Here is a 16777-nt window from a genome sequence, read left to right as displayed (position 1 = left end):
ATCCTTGGAGAGGGATAATCCCAGATATGAAACTCAGATCTACTCTCCTCCGCTCCTAGCTTGGCTAGAAAACCGCACAGGGATTGCCTTCTCTCAGAGTATGACAAAGCGGAACCTCCCATTCCCTAGCCAGAAGATCTATAATGTCCATGACAATTGCTCCAAAATGATGAAACTCAATGTTGCCTTCAAGAACCAAACGCAAAGTATCCATAGAATCTGAATTCCAGAGTACTTGTCTGTAACCCCAATCCCAAGCAATCATCAGACCATGTTTCAAAGCAAGAAGCTCTAGAAGTAAGTTAGGGCCATAACTTGCAAACCCTGTAAACGCAGCCACCTAATTTCCATCACAGTCCCTGATAAGTCCCCTGAAACCTATTTGACCAGGATTTCCCAAAGAGTTGTCGTCCACATCCAGTTTAACAAAGCCCAGATCTGGTCGCTGCCATGATATTGAAGTTATTTGTTTGCATGCAACCTCTTAATCATTCCAAGCAACGCGACAATCCTTGGCTAGCTGAAAGATTTGTCTCAACAATCCTGGGGGTTGATTTTAGTGGGAAGTGGCTGGCCAAGAGTTTGCACCAAGTAGTCTATGTGTGCTGGGCCTTTGTCCCCTGTAAAGAGTGGACTTTAGTCTTTACTTGACGCTTGATTCCACTGATCGAATATTCTATAAGCTTGATTATCCGGCACAGAGCTAATTTTAACAGTCAGCAGGAGTGAAATTAACAGTTACGATAAACTAAAAAATATATATCAAGTTTCATATGACTGTAGCATGGACGCATTCAAGATCCTGAGCATAGAGTCCAAATTAACGTTTCTCCTCCGGGAAGGCCATCTTCAACGGGGATGCATGAGCAACCATATAGTAGAGAGAGAGGAGAGCAACTCACTTATCATCCTGGTGAGAGAAATAATCTATATTTGGTCTCAGACTTCGGTCTCTTCAAATTAACGCTTGAGCCCGGTTGAACATGAATTTGGATAGGTCTATATGGACACACACACGTGCTTATGTTCGATACTTTTGGAAAACTATGGTCCAGCTCGTTAGGGCCTCGGTGTGAAAAACATGTGTTTTTAACCGATCCTTGTAGTAAGAAAATATTCGGTACGAACAATCCTTGGTCCAGCACTAGATAGGGGCCCGTCGTGGGCCGGATCAGAAATAATTCGAACGTTCAAAAATTTACAGGCTCTGTTTTAAAAATGTCAAAAATGTTATTCTACATCGTGAATATTTAATAAAAAATAAATCAAAATAAGTTAAATTTCCAACAAACACGAAATGGGATGATATGATTGAAAAAAATGTTATATCACAAAAAATATGAAATATTATTAAAATCCACGGTAATCCTGGATACACGTCACCGAGTACTTTACAGTAAAACATTAATATGATTTAGTTTTTTATTATAATTATAATATTGACGAGATCATGAAAAACACTGTGGATCTAGTTTCGTTTGAGAATTTTGTTTTCAGTACATGAATTATAATATGTAATAATTTTAAAGCAGTGTCTGGTTATCGTGGTAGTATAAAAATAATAAAAATAAAAATATATTTAACTAAATAGATAAAAACATGAAAACAAATATGTTTTTGGTACGAAAAATCCTTTTTTTTTTATTTTAACGTGGGTGTCCGGGCCAGCTTGAGCGTACCTCGACTAATCCCACGGGCCCTGAAGTTAATGACCATGTAAGCCTCTAGTGACCATCATATGAGCAATCACATGGCTCGAACCTGAGACCACATAGAGAGCAAATCTCTTGGTCCCAGATTCTTATCACTGGACCACCACCTAGATAGTTGGTACGAACAATCTTTGATCTAGCACTAGTTGGTGGCCCTTTGTGGGCCGGATCAGAAAAAAATCAAACGTTTAAAAATTTACAGATTCAATTAACATGTTTTAAAAATGTCATTTCACCAAGAATAAGATAAAAAAATATTATCCAAATCCACAATAATTGTATATACAAGTCAACAACCACAGTGAAATACTAATATGATTTTTTTTTTATTATAGTTATAATATTGATGAGGTCATAAAATGTCATTTTTAGAATAATATGTAATAATTTTTAAATAGCATTTATTTAATTACCGTCACATGATATAAATAATGAAAATAATATAAACAAGAACATATTTGGCTAAATAGATACAAATATGTTTTTAATATAATTTTAAAGTGATTTTATGTACTTACAAAACAGAATATACATGGAGAACGTGTTTTCATAAACAATACTCATTGTTTATTACTCGTAAAATATTATTGTAAAAATTTTTCAATTTTAAAATTATAAAATTAAGATATACAAGAATAAATGTGATTATTATAATAGTTTTAAAATCTAAATCAGGAATTGGTTCAGGGTAAAGCCCTGGTTATAAGTTAAAAGAGTCAACTTAGACTAATACATGTCAGCACAAAAATAAAAATGATTAATATCATAATTTTAAACCCTGACTTTAGAGTCTATCGAGATAAGAATAGGATCACAAATTAAGTTAACCATTACCTTATATCAATACAATAATAAAAGTAATTTTTTAATAACTTAAAATTTTGATTCAAATAACAATACAAGACAATGTCTAAGTTAGGATCAGGACGTCATATCATGGTTTCATCGGATGAGCATAAATATATAAAAAATTATTATCACAATTTAAAATACAACATGAGGGGTCAAACAAGAGCAAAAGCTGCAAAACTTAAATTCCCGACTCATCCAAGTAAATATATAAAAATTATGATAATAAAAAAGAGCTGTTCCGGTTCACAAATCCATCAATCATAATGGGCCCACGAAACTTTTTAGCGCTTTGAAGCCTTGTTAGTTTTCTAAAATACTTTTCTGCAATTAATTTAATATATTAATATTAAAAATATTTTTTAAAAAAATTAAAAAATATTATTTTAATATATATTTAAATAAAATACATCAACTATCATAATCACATATATTCTTTAAGTTTCAAAACAATACAAAACACAAACCTAAAATAATTACATTTCCTTTGTTTGGATGGTATTACCAATCTCTAATTAAGATTCAAACCATAAATTCAATTATTAGAAGGAAAAATCTTATTTAAAAATATTTTCAAGTTGAATAATTAGCTTGAACCTGTAAAGTAGATTTTAATTCCATAGCTGCAATGCTTGCAGGTAATATTTAAGTGTTTATTTTTTTGAAATTGTTTTGAAATTATTTTTTATTTTAAAAAATATTAAATTAATGTATTTTATATATTTTTTAATAATTTGAATGCATTACTATTAAAAAATAAAAAAATAATTTAATATATTATTAACTTAAAAAATATGTTTTTAAAAATATCCTACACTACATTAAAAAAACAATAACGTTTGGCCCAAATTTAATGTAAGAAAGACGGTCACTATCGTGTGCTACAACGAAACGAGCAACACGTCTGCTTATCCGATACGTAACATTCCATTTCATTTTTCAAACCGAAGAAAAAAAAAAGTATACGGTGACAGAAAAGCAATAAAAGATGTTTGCCTTTTTTCAAAATTGAAGTGACACGTCACACGTCATCAAACGTAATAATAATAATTTCCCCTGTTTGCCTTTTTTACTGCACAGTAAAGCAACCACTCCTTTCTCGTTTTAACCCTTCCAATATGGCAACTGCAGAGCATAACTACCCGATTTGATCAATTAAAAACACGTGTCGCTAGATTATTAGCGATTAGCATTCTTCTTATACACTAGCGCGTATCAGGGCCTGGGGTAGCTGGCATACACAAGTCTATAAAGGCTGAAATCCAAGCCCCCCGAATCTCAACCAAATCACAAACCAAACAAACCCTCCTCTCTCCAGAAAGCATCTTCCCCCCCCTCTCTCTAGAAGTTTCACCTTCTCTCTCTAATCATCTTCCCTTTTGGCTTTCTCGACTTTCTCGATCTGTTCATGACAGAATCATAAGATTAGGTTTCGAAAATCTCCATCAATTTCTGTCGATCAAGTTCTGCAAGAAAGGCAGAGAATCGGAAGAGGGGTATAATCGGAAAAGGGATTCTGCATGAGCTGGTTGGGAAAGCTGGGTTATTATTTCGCGTCGTCCAATTCGAACCATTTCATAACTTGTCTTTTGATATTTATTCTCCATTATTCACCTCAATCATCTCCTTCTCTTTTTAAATTCCAAAACAAATCCACTGAACCTTTATTATCACAACCCCTTATAAGTAATAATCTTATTTTTTTCATTTTGAATCCCAGTAATTCTGATTTTAATTCCATTCCCCCATCATCATCATCATCATCATCATCATCTTTTAACGATCATGGTTTCGGAATTGAAGAGTAATCGCCCTCAGTTACGTAGAGGTTCGTCCTTCCTTTTTTAACCTTCATAATTCTATTCTTTCTTTCTTTTCTTTTCTTTCTTTATTATAGTTGGCTAAAAATTTGTCGGTGCCAGTATTTTTCTCATCCTTTTCAATATTTTTTATTGTGGCCCTAATTTACGAAAGTGACAGCACAGTAACCCCGCGGGTCCCACATATATAGCAGTGCACGTGTTTTGTTCTGCATTTGCATGTGTTTGGGATGAATGATTTAGGGATGTTTGTTATTAAACGTTAATATATTTTTCATTAAAATTTAATTTTTAAAATTTAATTTAAATTATTTTGATGTTATAATTTAAAACATAAAAATATATTATTTTAATAAATTTACAAATAAAAAAAACTTTCAAAAATAATTTCAACACATTTCCATCATTAAAGTGTTGTTTGGTGCTAGTACTGTGGTTATACAGTGTTTTTTTATTTCATTTTTTCATTGTGTTTACGTTAGAAATAATTTTTTTAAAATGTTATTTTAATGAATTGTTTTAATTTTTTTTAAAAAATTAATCTTTACCCTTTCTTTGCTAATTAATTAGCTTTACCTATTACTGTAGCAATGTTTAAGTACTATTAAGATGGGAGGAATGATTAATTAGTGACTAATTTTTGTTTTTTTGGGATTAATGTAATGTAATGAGAACAGGTCTATGTTATTCGAATGAGGGGAGGGGGGAAGCAACAAGATCACCGTCAGTTATAGTGATAGGCGGTGGAATTGCCGGAGTGGCGGCAGCACGAGCTTTGCATGATGCTTCAATTAAGGTTGTCTTGTTAGAATCAAGAGACAGGCTTGGAGGTCGTGTTCATACTGATTTCTCTTTTGGTTTTCCTGTCGACCTTGGTGCATCATGGTAATAATGTTTTTTTTTTAGATTTTTTTTTTAATTTTAGTATTCAGAAATTAAATAATGGGAATGATTGTGGTTCCAGGTTGCATGGGGTGTGCAAAGAGAATCCTTTGGCACCATTGATTGGGAGGTTAGGACTGCCCTTGTACCGTACTAGTGGTGATAACTCCGTCTTGTATGACCATGATCTTGAAAGGTAATTGATTGATTGACTGATTTAAACATGTATTTGTTGCTTTTATTTTGCATTTGTTGTGTAGTATGTTTCTAAAGTTCCTTTCATGAATTAAAACTTCATGCATGATCCCGATTCTAGAGCATCATTTAGTCTTGAATCATGATTTCTTTTTATCTTTAAAGTTTGTGATGCAGAAAGATAATTTAGATGTTATGTATCTCCCAAGTTGCCATCTGCTAGTAGAGGTTTTTGTGTGTGGCTGTGTCCTATTAAGAGAAGTCAATGGTTGGGTTGAGTTTCAAACTTTCTTTGTATTTTTTTTTCTTTTTGGGCATTTTCTCAATTTATAGTAACATTTTCCTCAAGTTTTCTCTTTGCCACTACTTTGAATACCGTGTTGAGTTTTTTTTTCCCGTCTAAGTTTTATCTTTTCTGTGCAGCTATGCACTCTATGATATGGATGGGAACCAAGTTCCACAAGAATTGGTCACCAAAGTTGGCGAAGCATTTGAGAACATTTTAAAGGAGGCACGCATTCTTTCTTTTCTTTTTTTGTACACCTCTTCTTTTTTACACTTCCTAGTATTATAACATCACAAGATTTTGTTAGCTTAATCAATCTTTTTCTCTGACTGAAGCCTATTGTATCTTTGAGTTTTCTTAATTGATCTTTGGAGGTTTGTCTAGCATAGAAACCTTGAAGAGGATGGTTTTCTTTGCGACTGTGAAAATATTTCCGTCGCTTCAACACAAGCCCATCTTGTTTGTTTCATGGGCGTTTCTGAGTTGCTGTTCCTCTTCTTGAATGCAGACAGATAAAGTAAGACTCGAAAACAATGAAGACATGTCTATACTCCGTGCTTTCTCAATTGTTTTTGAAAGACGACCAGATTTAAGGTCATATTCTCATAATAACATATTGGAATAGTAAATTGCATGTTTGTTGAACAAAAAATTTTGGTTTAATAAAGTTTATTTTGATGTACAGGTTAGAGGGTCTTGCCCACAAGGTGCTTCAGTGGTATTTATGCAGAATGGAAGGATGGTTTGCTGCTGATTCTGAGACGATATCACTTAAAGGCTGGGATCAGGTAAGTTTTCACTTATTGACAATGTCATTATTCAGAATCCCAAGCATCTTCACTAGCATTTGCTTTCCAGGCTAGAATTAGAAATGATCTTTTATCTGCTGGTAGTAGAGTTTACCCTTGTCATGTCTTGACACACTAGTATTTGCATCATCTTTTGTAGGAAGAACTGCTCCCTGGTGGGCATGGGCTTATGGTCAGGGGCTACCTTCCTGTCATTAACACTCTTGCCAAAGGCCTTGACATCCGCTTGGGCCACAGGTATGTTATTTCTTGCTTTTCCTATGTTATGCTTGAGGTTGTACACATTTACGAGTTCAACACACCCACTTGTTTATGTCTGGCAATTACAAATCATCGCTGTTATTTTTTAGGGTGACAAAAATAGTGAGGCATTATAATGGAGTAAAGGTAACAGTGGAAGATGGAAGAACATTTATGGCCGATGCTGCTGTTGTTGCCATTCCTCTTGGCGTGCTGAAATCTAAGACCATAATGTTTGAACCAAAACTTCCAGACTGGAAGGAAGAAGCCATCAAGGACCTTGGAGTGGGAATTGAGAATAAGATTGTGTTGAACTTCGAACAGGTGTTCTGGCCAAAAGTAGAGTTCTTAGGTGTGGTTGCAGAGACATCTTATGGATGCAGCTACTTCCTGAATCTTCACAAAGCAACTGGCCACCCTGTCCTTGTTTATATGCCTGCTGGGAAGCTTGCCAGAGACATTGAGAAAATGTCTGATGAAGCTGCTGCTAATTTTGCTTTTATGCAACTCAAGAAGATCCTTCCTGATGCTTCTGCACCGGTAATCTGAGTTCCATAAACTTGCACTTATTATTCATTGAAGTCATGAAATTTTCTTGAGCATTTGAACTAGCTTCCTTGGGCTTGCTATGGAACTCATGACATGATGTTAATTTTCCAAAAATTATGCAGATTCAGTATCTTGTTTCTCGGTGGGGCTCAGATATCAACTCACTTGGTTCCTATAGCTATGATACAGTAGGCAAACCCCATGAACTGTATGAGAGGCTGAGGATCCCTGTAGATAACCTATTCTTTGCAGGTGAGGCAACAAGTGTGAGCTACCCAGGGTCAGTGCATGGTGCATTCTCAACTGGATTGATGGCCGCAGAAGATTGCAGGATGCGTGTTCTGGAGCGTTATGGAGAGTTGGACTTGTTTCAGCCAGTCATGGGTACCGAGGAGGCGCCAATGTCTGTCCCGCTCTTGATCTCACGAATGTAACTCTTTTGCTGCCCCGCTTTCGTGGATGCAATAATTCAGATGTGGATGTGTTAACACGGGAACTGGCTAACAAATCATCACAGTTTCGATTGTGCTGTTCGAGAACTGTCGTCGAAAATTAACCTGTCATCCTTGATTGGTTTGATTGGCGTGTCGCCCCCTTCGATGTATACATACTGTTATTGGGCAAGCACAAAAAAATAAGAGTCTAGTCTAGCCCACATGTTGAGTGGCACCTGCCTTGTGTAAGTTATCTGTACGAGAATGCTGTATCATGTTCTTCCCACTTTCTTGGTGGGAAGGCACGAAATTTGCATAATTATTTAAATAAAAGAGTTGGCTTTATCTCTATCTCCATCCCTCCCTCGTTCCATGGATGTCTGTCCACTTGCAGGCGCGTAACCCTTTTCACCTGTTTCTTGTCCTCCATTTGTTGTTATTTACAAGATAATGTCATGCATAGATTTTGTCCTCGTTCTTTCGAAGTCCCTGGTGAGGGGAAGACAGATACTGCTGTGCCCCCTTTGAGTGGCGGGCGTGGCTATGGTGTAAAGAGGGCAGGGAAAGCAATATCATGATATTGCATTCGTCGTGGACAATGACGTCAAGCGTACCTAATTATTCCTTAACAACCGTGTCCAATAACCTTTATTATATGTGCAATTTTGATTTTAAACAAGCACTGACTTGAAGGCATCTAATCGGAGAGGAAGCATATTGCCATAAAAAGGTGTTTTGCTTGCATCAGAGTGAGTGGCCAACTCGGCGTTGCTCCCTTCACAATCCATTTTCTAAGGTCTTTTTTGCTATTCATGAAAGAGTTGCTATATTCTCGAACGATTTATGCCATGTTTATATTTTGTAAATTATTTTTTAAATTTTTTTTTATGTTTGTTTGTCATTAGAAAAGATGGTTAACAGAAAATATTTTCCGGTTAACGGAAAATACTTTATAGTTAAAGAAAAATACTTTCTAGTTAAGGAAAAATTTAACTTAGTTTCCAGAAAAGTATTTTTTCTTTTGGCCGTGTTTGTTTTTTGAAAAGTGATTTCTGGAAAACTACTTTCCAAACTTTCATGTGTTTGTTTGCCATTAGAAAAGTTGGTCAACGGAAAACACTTTCCAGTTAAAAGAAAATTTGACTTGGTTTTCAGGAAAATGTTTTCCTGAAAAATTTGAACGGAAACACTTTTCGGAAGTTATGAAAAATTTAAAAATGTCATTATTTGCTGATTATATCAAATTTAATCCTCAAACTTTTGATTGCTACATATATTTTGTTTTGAATATTTATTTTTTAATTTCATCTCTTAAAATTTAATTTTTATATTAACTTTGATCTTTATTTTTATAATTGCTATTTGCTTTTTCCTTATCATTTTTTTATTGAAATTTTTTATCTATCAAATTTGATCCTCATTCTTTTAATTGTTACTTATTGTATTTGAAATAATTTATAAAATATTTATTATTATTATTTTAATTTCTTCATCTTTTAATTTTTTTATTTTTTATTTGATCTCTATTATTTTGATTATTATTTATTTTATCTGAGATAATTTATGAAATTATATTTTTTTTCAATTTCATTCCCATTTAAATTTTTAATTTATAAGATTTGTTTCTTATTATTTTAATAAACTTGAAAAAAATAAAACATTAATAAGTTATTTTCCAGCTTATTTTCCATAACATAACCAAACACTGAAAATTATTTTTTAACTTATTTTTCATTACACTATCAAATATCAGAAAATATTTTTCTGGAATTTACTTTTTTAAAAAATTATTTTTTTTAAAAAAATTATTTTTCAGTAAACAGGGATTAATTATATAAAAATTATTTTGGGCAAATATATTATTAAGGAAAAAAACTTGAATACGAGGAATCGTGCTCGAGACAATGATTCTAGTCAATCCACCAAAACTTTCTTGCAAAAGCGATGTGCTTTTATACAAATCCGGGCTCCCTTTTGACGTGGAAAACAATACTTGAGGATGATGGAAATTCAATGTTAAGATGTAAAGAATTTAGTTAGAAAAAATCAGCTCCATGCACAGACAGTAAATGGAAAACTGGATGTACAGAGAGAGGATTTAGAAAGGGACAATCAGAAAATGTTCTGTCTCTGCCGACCAATTTAAAAGACAAGAGTAATCGCCCTCAGTTACGTAGAGGTACGTCCTTCCTTTTTTAACCTTCATAATTCTATTATTTTTTATATTTTCTTAATTTTATTTGGTTATTACAATTACAGAAGAAACCAAAACTACCCAGCGCAGCCCATGTTATTTTTTTTTTAAATAATTTTTTTATTTTTAATATTAATAAAAACATGAAAGAGGAAAGAACCGTGACAAACACCCCGGTACAAGAACACAAAATTCGTTCAACGTTGTTTTTTCTTCGCGTTTGTTGCTTGACGACGTGGAACGGTGGAAGAATGGAAACCATATTTGTTTTTCCCTTTTTGCCCCTATCTCTCATGCTGACAGCAACCATGGCGGTGTTTCTATTTATTTTTCCCGTCTACAGTCCACTTCAGCGACACTCTCTCTCTCCCTCTTCCTGATGATCGAGCTACACCTACCACATAACGAGCCATCCCCTTCATCCAACGTCTCTCTTTCCCGTGAAAAACACAAGTTCTGGATGCGCGCGCCGTTAAATTAAACAAGAAGAAACTTTGCTTCCTAGCTAACTAGCTCAAACAGCCCGAGTGGTAAATTAATTGTGGAAAGAGGCTGTGTTCAGTTGACGAGAGTTGCAAACAAGATCAATAGCTAGGTGGATTTTTCAGATTTCCATTTTGATTCCGTTTTCTGATTAATGATTTTAGTGTTTCGGAGAAAGTTTCTAAGTTGCTTCTTCAATTTTGTTCCATGATTAAGCATCTGATGCATTGTCCAATGTATTTTTTCTTAATTGCCTCTTCAATTTTTAAGGGCTGTTTCTTTTGCTTTGCTATTGATTTCCTATTCATTTGGATCTGTCTTCGACCATATTTGATAAATTTTCTTGGCAATCCTGCGTCCTATCAATCTCTCTTCCTCTCTGGCTTTCGATCATTCACGATTGACGTATATCTAGATAAGTTAATTTGCATTGTTCATCATTTTTTTTTTTTTGTAGAAAAGGAACTCTTTCAATTGTTGTCTTTTCAGGCTATCATTATTTGCCTTGTTTGTTTGCGTTGTTGAGGGGGTGTTGGGGTTGTTTTTCTTCTCTTTTTTCACATAATCACCTATCATATTGCCCCTGTATAAGAAAGGGTTTGTGCGCTTTGTAGGGCTATGTGCTTCTTAGGATTCCAATCCAAGGATGAATAATACAGAGGAGCATGAGGTGTACTATCATGGGATTGTTTCACGGCATCTACTCTCTGTATATGTCCTACAAAAGAAACTACGTGCTTTTCTATTATTTTATCTCGGAAGGAAATAAACCGACTTAAATGTAGTGCTGCACTGTGTGTGTGTGTGTGTGTGTGTGTGTGTGTGTGAGGGTGAAATAAGATAAAATAGAGATAGTAACCTAACTTGTCATGAATAATATAGAGGTCCATGCAGCGATCATCACACAATCAAATGGTAAAAATTATTTTGGCAATGCTGGTCCAGTTCATGACTCTTATTTTGAAAGCCTCAGAGGCTGAGGCCTTAACCATGGCTAAGGAATCTATGTAGCTAGCCAGAATAGTAAAGATTCAGAATGTGGTTAAATTTTTTTTTTTACAAAAGCAATTGGTCATCCAATGTACACCGGGACATATGTTAATGTGGATTAGAACAAAGATATGATCATTTTATCATTATAAAAAAAAATCGATTGATTATCTATTAGGAGCAATACAATCTGTTCATTTGTTATTATCATATTTAGGCAGCATGTGCGGGTTTTTTTAAGGCTAAACACTATATTCCATGATAGGTTTAGAAGCGTCACAACGTTTTTTTTACAGTGGTCATGCGTGTGTATATGGTGGTGAAGTGGTTGTGCTCCTGTTGGATTTTTTTTTTCTTTCCTTCTCTCCTTTCTCTCTTCTCACCTTGTTCACCCTTAACCCTTCAAAAATTTAAATGTGTTCTCTCAATTTGTATTTGTATGTGAATTAATTTTGGTTTAATTCTTTTGTTTTTGCTATTTTTTTAATGCTTTTTAAAGTTAATTTTTTTTTTCAATTTCATTCTCAATATTTTGTTTCATATAACTTATTTTATCCAATTTAGTCTTCATTCTTTTAATTGTTATTTTTTTTATTATTTTCTTGATTTTTTTTAGTTTCATTTATCGGCATTTTATTTCATTTAATTTTTTTATCAAATTTGATTCTCATTATTTTTATTGCTAATTTTTTATTTTCTTGATTTATTTTAATTTTCAATGTAGTCTCTTTATTTCATTTAGTTTTTATACAAGATTTGGTACTCATTCTCTTGATTGCTATTTTTGTTTTAATTTTGAATGATTAAGAATTTTGCTTCATGATTTTTTTTATATTTACCTTCAATAGGGTAATTCTAGTCTCATGACTCGAGTCATGAATTTTAAAGATTAGCCCAATTTAACTTCAGTCTTTATTAGTTTTTTTTTTAAATTGATTTTTTTTTCAATTTTATTTTTCGACATTAAATTATTAGGCCTTGAGTTTCATGATTTTTCTCTTTATATGAGGTTATCATAATCTCATATTACGAGTCGTGGGTTTATTGATTTAACCCAGGTTAACTCGAGTTCTTTTTTATAATTTTATAATTGAGTTTTTCAATTTCACCTTTCATAATTTAGTTTGTTTAAAAGTTAACTTTCATTGTTTTATTCAATTTCTTTTGTTCGAGGTTACTTTGGTCTCATGAATGCGCCACGAGTTTGACATACTCAAGTTAAGGTTTTTTTATTTTTTTAAAATTGATTTTTTTATAATTTATCTTTCAATGTTTAATTTATTGGTGATTGAGTTTCAGATTTTTTTTCTTCATTTTTCACCTTATGAGATTATTCTATTTTTGTTTTGTTATCAAAAAAGATCTTTTTAGACTTTTTAAGAATATTCAAAGAGTATTTTTTAATAGTATTAACAATTATTTATTTTTTTGATTAATCATTGGTTTATTTTTATTGTCGTTGTTTTTTTTAATTATATTATTAAATTAACCTTAATTATTTAACTGATTTGAATTAAATAACCCAAGTCTTAGATTTTTCATGCTCCTTTAAAAACACTATAATCATGTGGAGATCTTTTTTATATCAGAAAAGATTTAACTCATTCTATAAAACAAAAACAGGTTAAGTCTATATCCGTCAATGGATTGTGCTCATGGTACTTTAAAATTTTAAAAAACTAGAAAACTATAGTATTTTTCGAAACAAATTATATGTAGAATTGAATCTAGTTTTTGATAATTTATTATAATTTGTATATTTGAAATAAAATACTAAATCACATAATTGAATCCAATTATGTTATTTGGAATACATGTGAAAATAAATTAAATTAATAATATTAATTATTTTTCTCTTAATTCAAAAATAAAATTGATATGAAAACAGCAGCATAGATAACACATGGAGTGAAGTTGAAATAAATAAATAAATAAATTCTGTATGATTTCATGTGTCATGAGAAAATTTTGCTATGGAAACAGCAACATTGGAGCTATTTATAGATTATTTTGTGGTAAAAAGGCCGTAAAAGTGGAATATTTCCATGAAAGGAAAAAAAAACCTCTACAAGCCGACCTCTAGCATGATGACTCCAAAATGAAAGGAGCCCATGGATTTGATTCCAGTATTCATCTTCCACAAGGAACTCCAAAGTAAACCCTAATGAGTAGAGCATGCAGACTCCAAGCAAACCAATAGTTACATTATATTTGTGCAATTCGGGGCTACATTGTGCAGTGAAGCATTTGCAGGCTAAAATCCACATCGCAAGCATTGTTGTTAAGGATATTCATAAAATATTATTTTTAATGTTAAATTACTCTAACAAATGAATTCTATTTGGAATTCAAATCAATACCTCTCTAGAGAATTTAAAGCTACAAAATTGATTGTTGGAATTAAATTCATCTCCGAGAACTCTACAACAAAAAAGAAAAGGTGGGAATCGATTGAAATGTCCTTAGATGGCCTCCACCAAGCCAGAGAAATCTTCATTTGCTGATTTCTTCACACGTTCAGCTGCATTCTGAACCTGTAAACGCATTTTTTAACAATGATGGCAACGAATCCCAATTCTATCCAAAATAGAAAGAAGGCAAGTGACACAAGGTGGATTAAGTTACCTCAGTATCCCAATTTGTTCTGGCAGTAAGAATAATTAAAGTTATTGTTTGCAAGAGAACTCCAGCGATCATCCCCCACCAGATCCCCTGAAAGAAAGTTAATATTGGTTCATCTGAATTCTCTTCTATCAGCAAAGTTACAGGAAAATCAAGCACTGGGCTTAGTCCACTGCCCTCTCTCTCTTTTAACCAAAAGTTCCCAGGCTCAAATTAATACAGAGAAGAAAAAAGTTGCGGTAAGAAGCTACGCATGGAAGATAAACTTACAGCAACTCCTAAGCTGGTTTTGAAGGCAAGGACACATCCAATTGGGAGACCAATTACATAATAAGTGGCCAGGTTAACATAAGCTACAGTAGCTTGCCATCCACTCCCAATGGCCACACCTGAAAATCAACAAGGAAATGATTATTCTGCTAGATCTTGTAGTTATAGCCTATAAGTGAACTTGATGTGTAAAATGTAGCTTTCTAACCTGACAGTATAGGCTGAATACCATTTAAGAAAACAGAGATGGCAAGCAGGGGAGTCAAATCAGAAACTGCCTCTATAACCTCATAATCGGTTGTAAAGAGTTTGCTTAATCCAACTCGAAAAATCAAAACTATCGCGCTGAAAATTATGCTAATTACGATGCTAGTGCCATTCACCACCATCACTGACAATTTCGCTACCTTCGGATGACCTGCCCCTAGTTCATTACTTACTCGAACGCTGCGATTCAACCCAAAGATTCATCGGTATAGATATGATAATATGTATCTTCTTCGTATTTAATGCCGAGAAGTAGCTCAAGGCAATGAAAACAAAATAAATAGGTTCAGCTGCATGATAATATCCCTTGATTATATGTCAATTCAAGTGTTTAAGTTCTTGGCAAACCTGGTAGATGCGCTCAGGCCTAGCATGAATTGCATGTCCCAGTTCAAGTAGTTCATGCTGAAGATGTTTCAATTTCAAGTTAGAACCTGGAAAAAAAACAATGGCATTGTGCAAGTGGGAAATGGAGATGCTAGCTTATGGCATACCATATAGAAATGGAGTCTAGTGCTACTGTTGGATCAGTGAGGAGTCCTGATATAAGTACCAGTCCTTGGCTGTACCATATCTCCAAACTGCATTATTAATTTAAAGTATAAAATATTAAATAATATTCAGAATGTAGAACTTGGTAAGAAACCATTTAGTGCTGTAAATCTTTGTTATACCAAAGCATGACAGCAGACGAGACTGTAAGCTTAAAATAAGGCCAAATTCCTGTGAAAGCACTGGCAGATAAGCCAGTCCAGGTTTCCTTGCAAGATGGGCTCAGGATAATGTAAAGTCCATTTAAGATGACGAACAACCACCAAGAGAAGCTCAGTGTTAGAGCAGCTCCCAAGAGACCATATTGCAGTACATAAACAGCAATCCATGTGAGAAGAATGTGGAGTAGGAATACCGCAACAGACATGTATGCTAGAGGGTTTACTATGTTCTGAGCTTGGAGAAACCTCTGCATAGGGCAGCTAAATGCAAATGCATATAGCTGAGGTATCAGGCCACGAGCGAAAATTTCGCCCTGCTCAGCTATGCTCTCTGTTTGCCCAATAGCTCGCAGAACTGGCCCTGAAAACCAATATAGGAACGTGAGGAGGAAAGCTGCTCCCAGGTGCAAAATAATTGCTCTTTGGCAAATGATGCCCATTGATGAGTACTTTTTGGCTCCATATGCTTGGCCACAGACAGTTTGCACTGCACTGGCCATGCCCAGCTGTTGTTTATTATCAAATAATCACAAAGTTAGAAGATTAAAAGGCATGATAACAGCTTGTAGAACAAATTAAAAGTAGCAGTCAAGCTTTTAGTTTGTTCTTAGTTAATTCAGCAGGATATGCAACTAACGTCCCAGCGACAGAAACAATCAGTAGGTTCAAAGGGACACTTCAACGATGAGATTTGAGATTTTCATTTGAAGGTCTCAAATTGAAACCCTGTAAATCGGACAAGACTACCAACATTTTGTAACTCGGGGGCTATGCCTCCTACTGAAACAAGGAAAAAAAGCAATTGACGGAAAGAAATAAAGACGTACCATTATGCCATAAGCGAGACCCTGAATTCCTACATTGGCAATAGATGCCCCGGCAAGCTCTAATGCACCCAAATGCCCTGAAAACATCTGGGTCACGAAACTAAGCATGAAGGTGGCCACGGAAACAATAATAGATGAGCCAGATAGGATCCAAAGGAGCCTTGATTCCCATGCAACTAGACGTGGCCACCATCGGACAGCCACAGGCCCGTGCTCCAAGAATTCTTCAATTGTAACAGAAGACAAATCTCGAATACGTGAATGAGAGTCAAGTTCTAGTAGCGGTGTTTGATACTCTGATTCTTCGCCCATGGTTATTTCTGCGATCACTACTAGCTAGGTGCTTGTCGAAGAAGGGTTTGTCAGTTCATATATAAATGTCTAGCAGGTTTAATTAGATAATTAGGTAGAAGATAAATTAATTAGGTAGAAGATAAATTAAGGATCATTCTAACAGTGAAGGCAGACATGCTTGTAGAAGAGTAGCTAAGGCTAACTCATTTCAAGCATGGTACCTGATTTTTCATGGACCTGCGGCGTGGTTGGTCAAAGCACGTGCACCTAATCTTCATTCTACGTAAGTTGTTAAGGCCAGAAGTATCTCATATATGAACCCTTCACCACCTGACGGTCCT

At 34.1% G+C, this 16777-nt stretch overlaps 2 protein-coding genes across 2 annotated transcripts; one reads left to right on the top strand and one right to left on the bottom strand.

The window, feature by feature from the left end:
- Positions 1 to 3834: 3834 nt before the first annotated feature.
- Positions 3835 to 8127, top strand: LOC133694684 (polyamine oxidase 2-like). Its single transcript, XM_062116325.1, has 9 exons — positions 3835 to 4389; positions 5059 to 5266; positions 5346 to 5459; positions 5882 to 5969; positions 6253 to 6338; positions 6430 to 6532; positions 6693 to 6790; positions 6904 to 7333; positions 7465 to 8127. Exons 1-9 carry the CDS (start codon positions 4347 to 4349, stop codon positions 7774 to 7776), a joined length of 1482 nt encoding a protein of 493 aa, XP_061972309.1. The 5' UTR covers positions 3835 to 4346; the 3' UTR covers positions 7777 to 8127.
- Positions 8128 to 13626: 5499 nt separating this feature from the next.
- LOC133693797 (protein DETOXIFICATION 41-like) lies at positions 13627 to 16526 on the bottom strand. Its single transcript, XM_062115118.1, has 8 exons — positions 16143 to 16526; positions 15277 to 15821; positions 15097 to 15183; positions 14951 to 15007; positions 14544 to 14782; positions 14336 to 14454; positions 14069 to 14155; positions 13627 to 13977 (listed from the first exon to the last, which is right to left on the bottom strand). The coding sequence occupies exons 1-8, from the start codon at positions 16452 to 16454 to the stop codon at positions 13906 to 13908; spliced, it is 1518 nt and encodes a 505-aa protein (XP_061971102.1). The 5' UTR covers positions 16455 to 16526; the 3' UTR covers positions 13627 to 13905.
- Positions 16527 to 16777: the final 251 nt, after the last annotated feature.

The sequence above is a fragment of the Populus nigra genome, chromosome 5, assembly GCF_951802175.1.
Source record: "Populus nigra chromosome 5, ddPopNigr1.1, whole genome shotgun sequence".
NCBI classification, from domain to species: Eukaryota; Viridiplantae; Streptophyta; class Magnoliopsida; order Malpighiales; family Salicaceae; genus Populus; species Populus nigra.
This window is presented reverse-complemented; position numbering and strand designations above follow the sequence as displayed.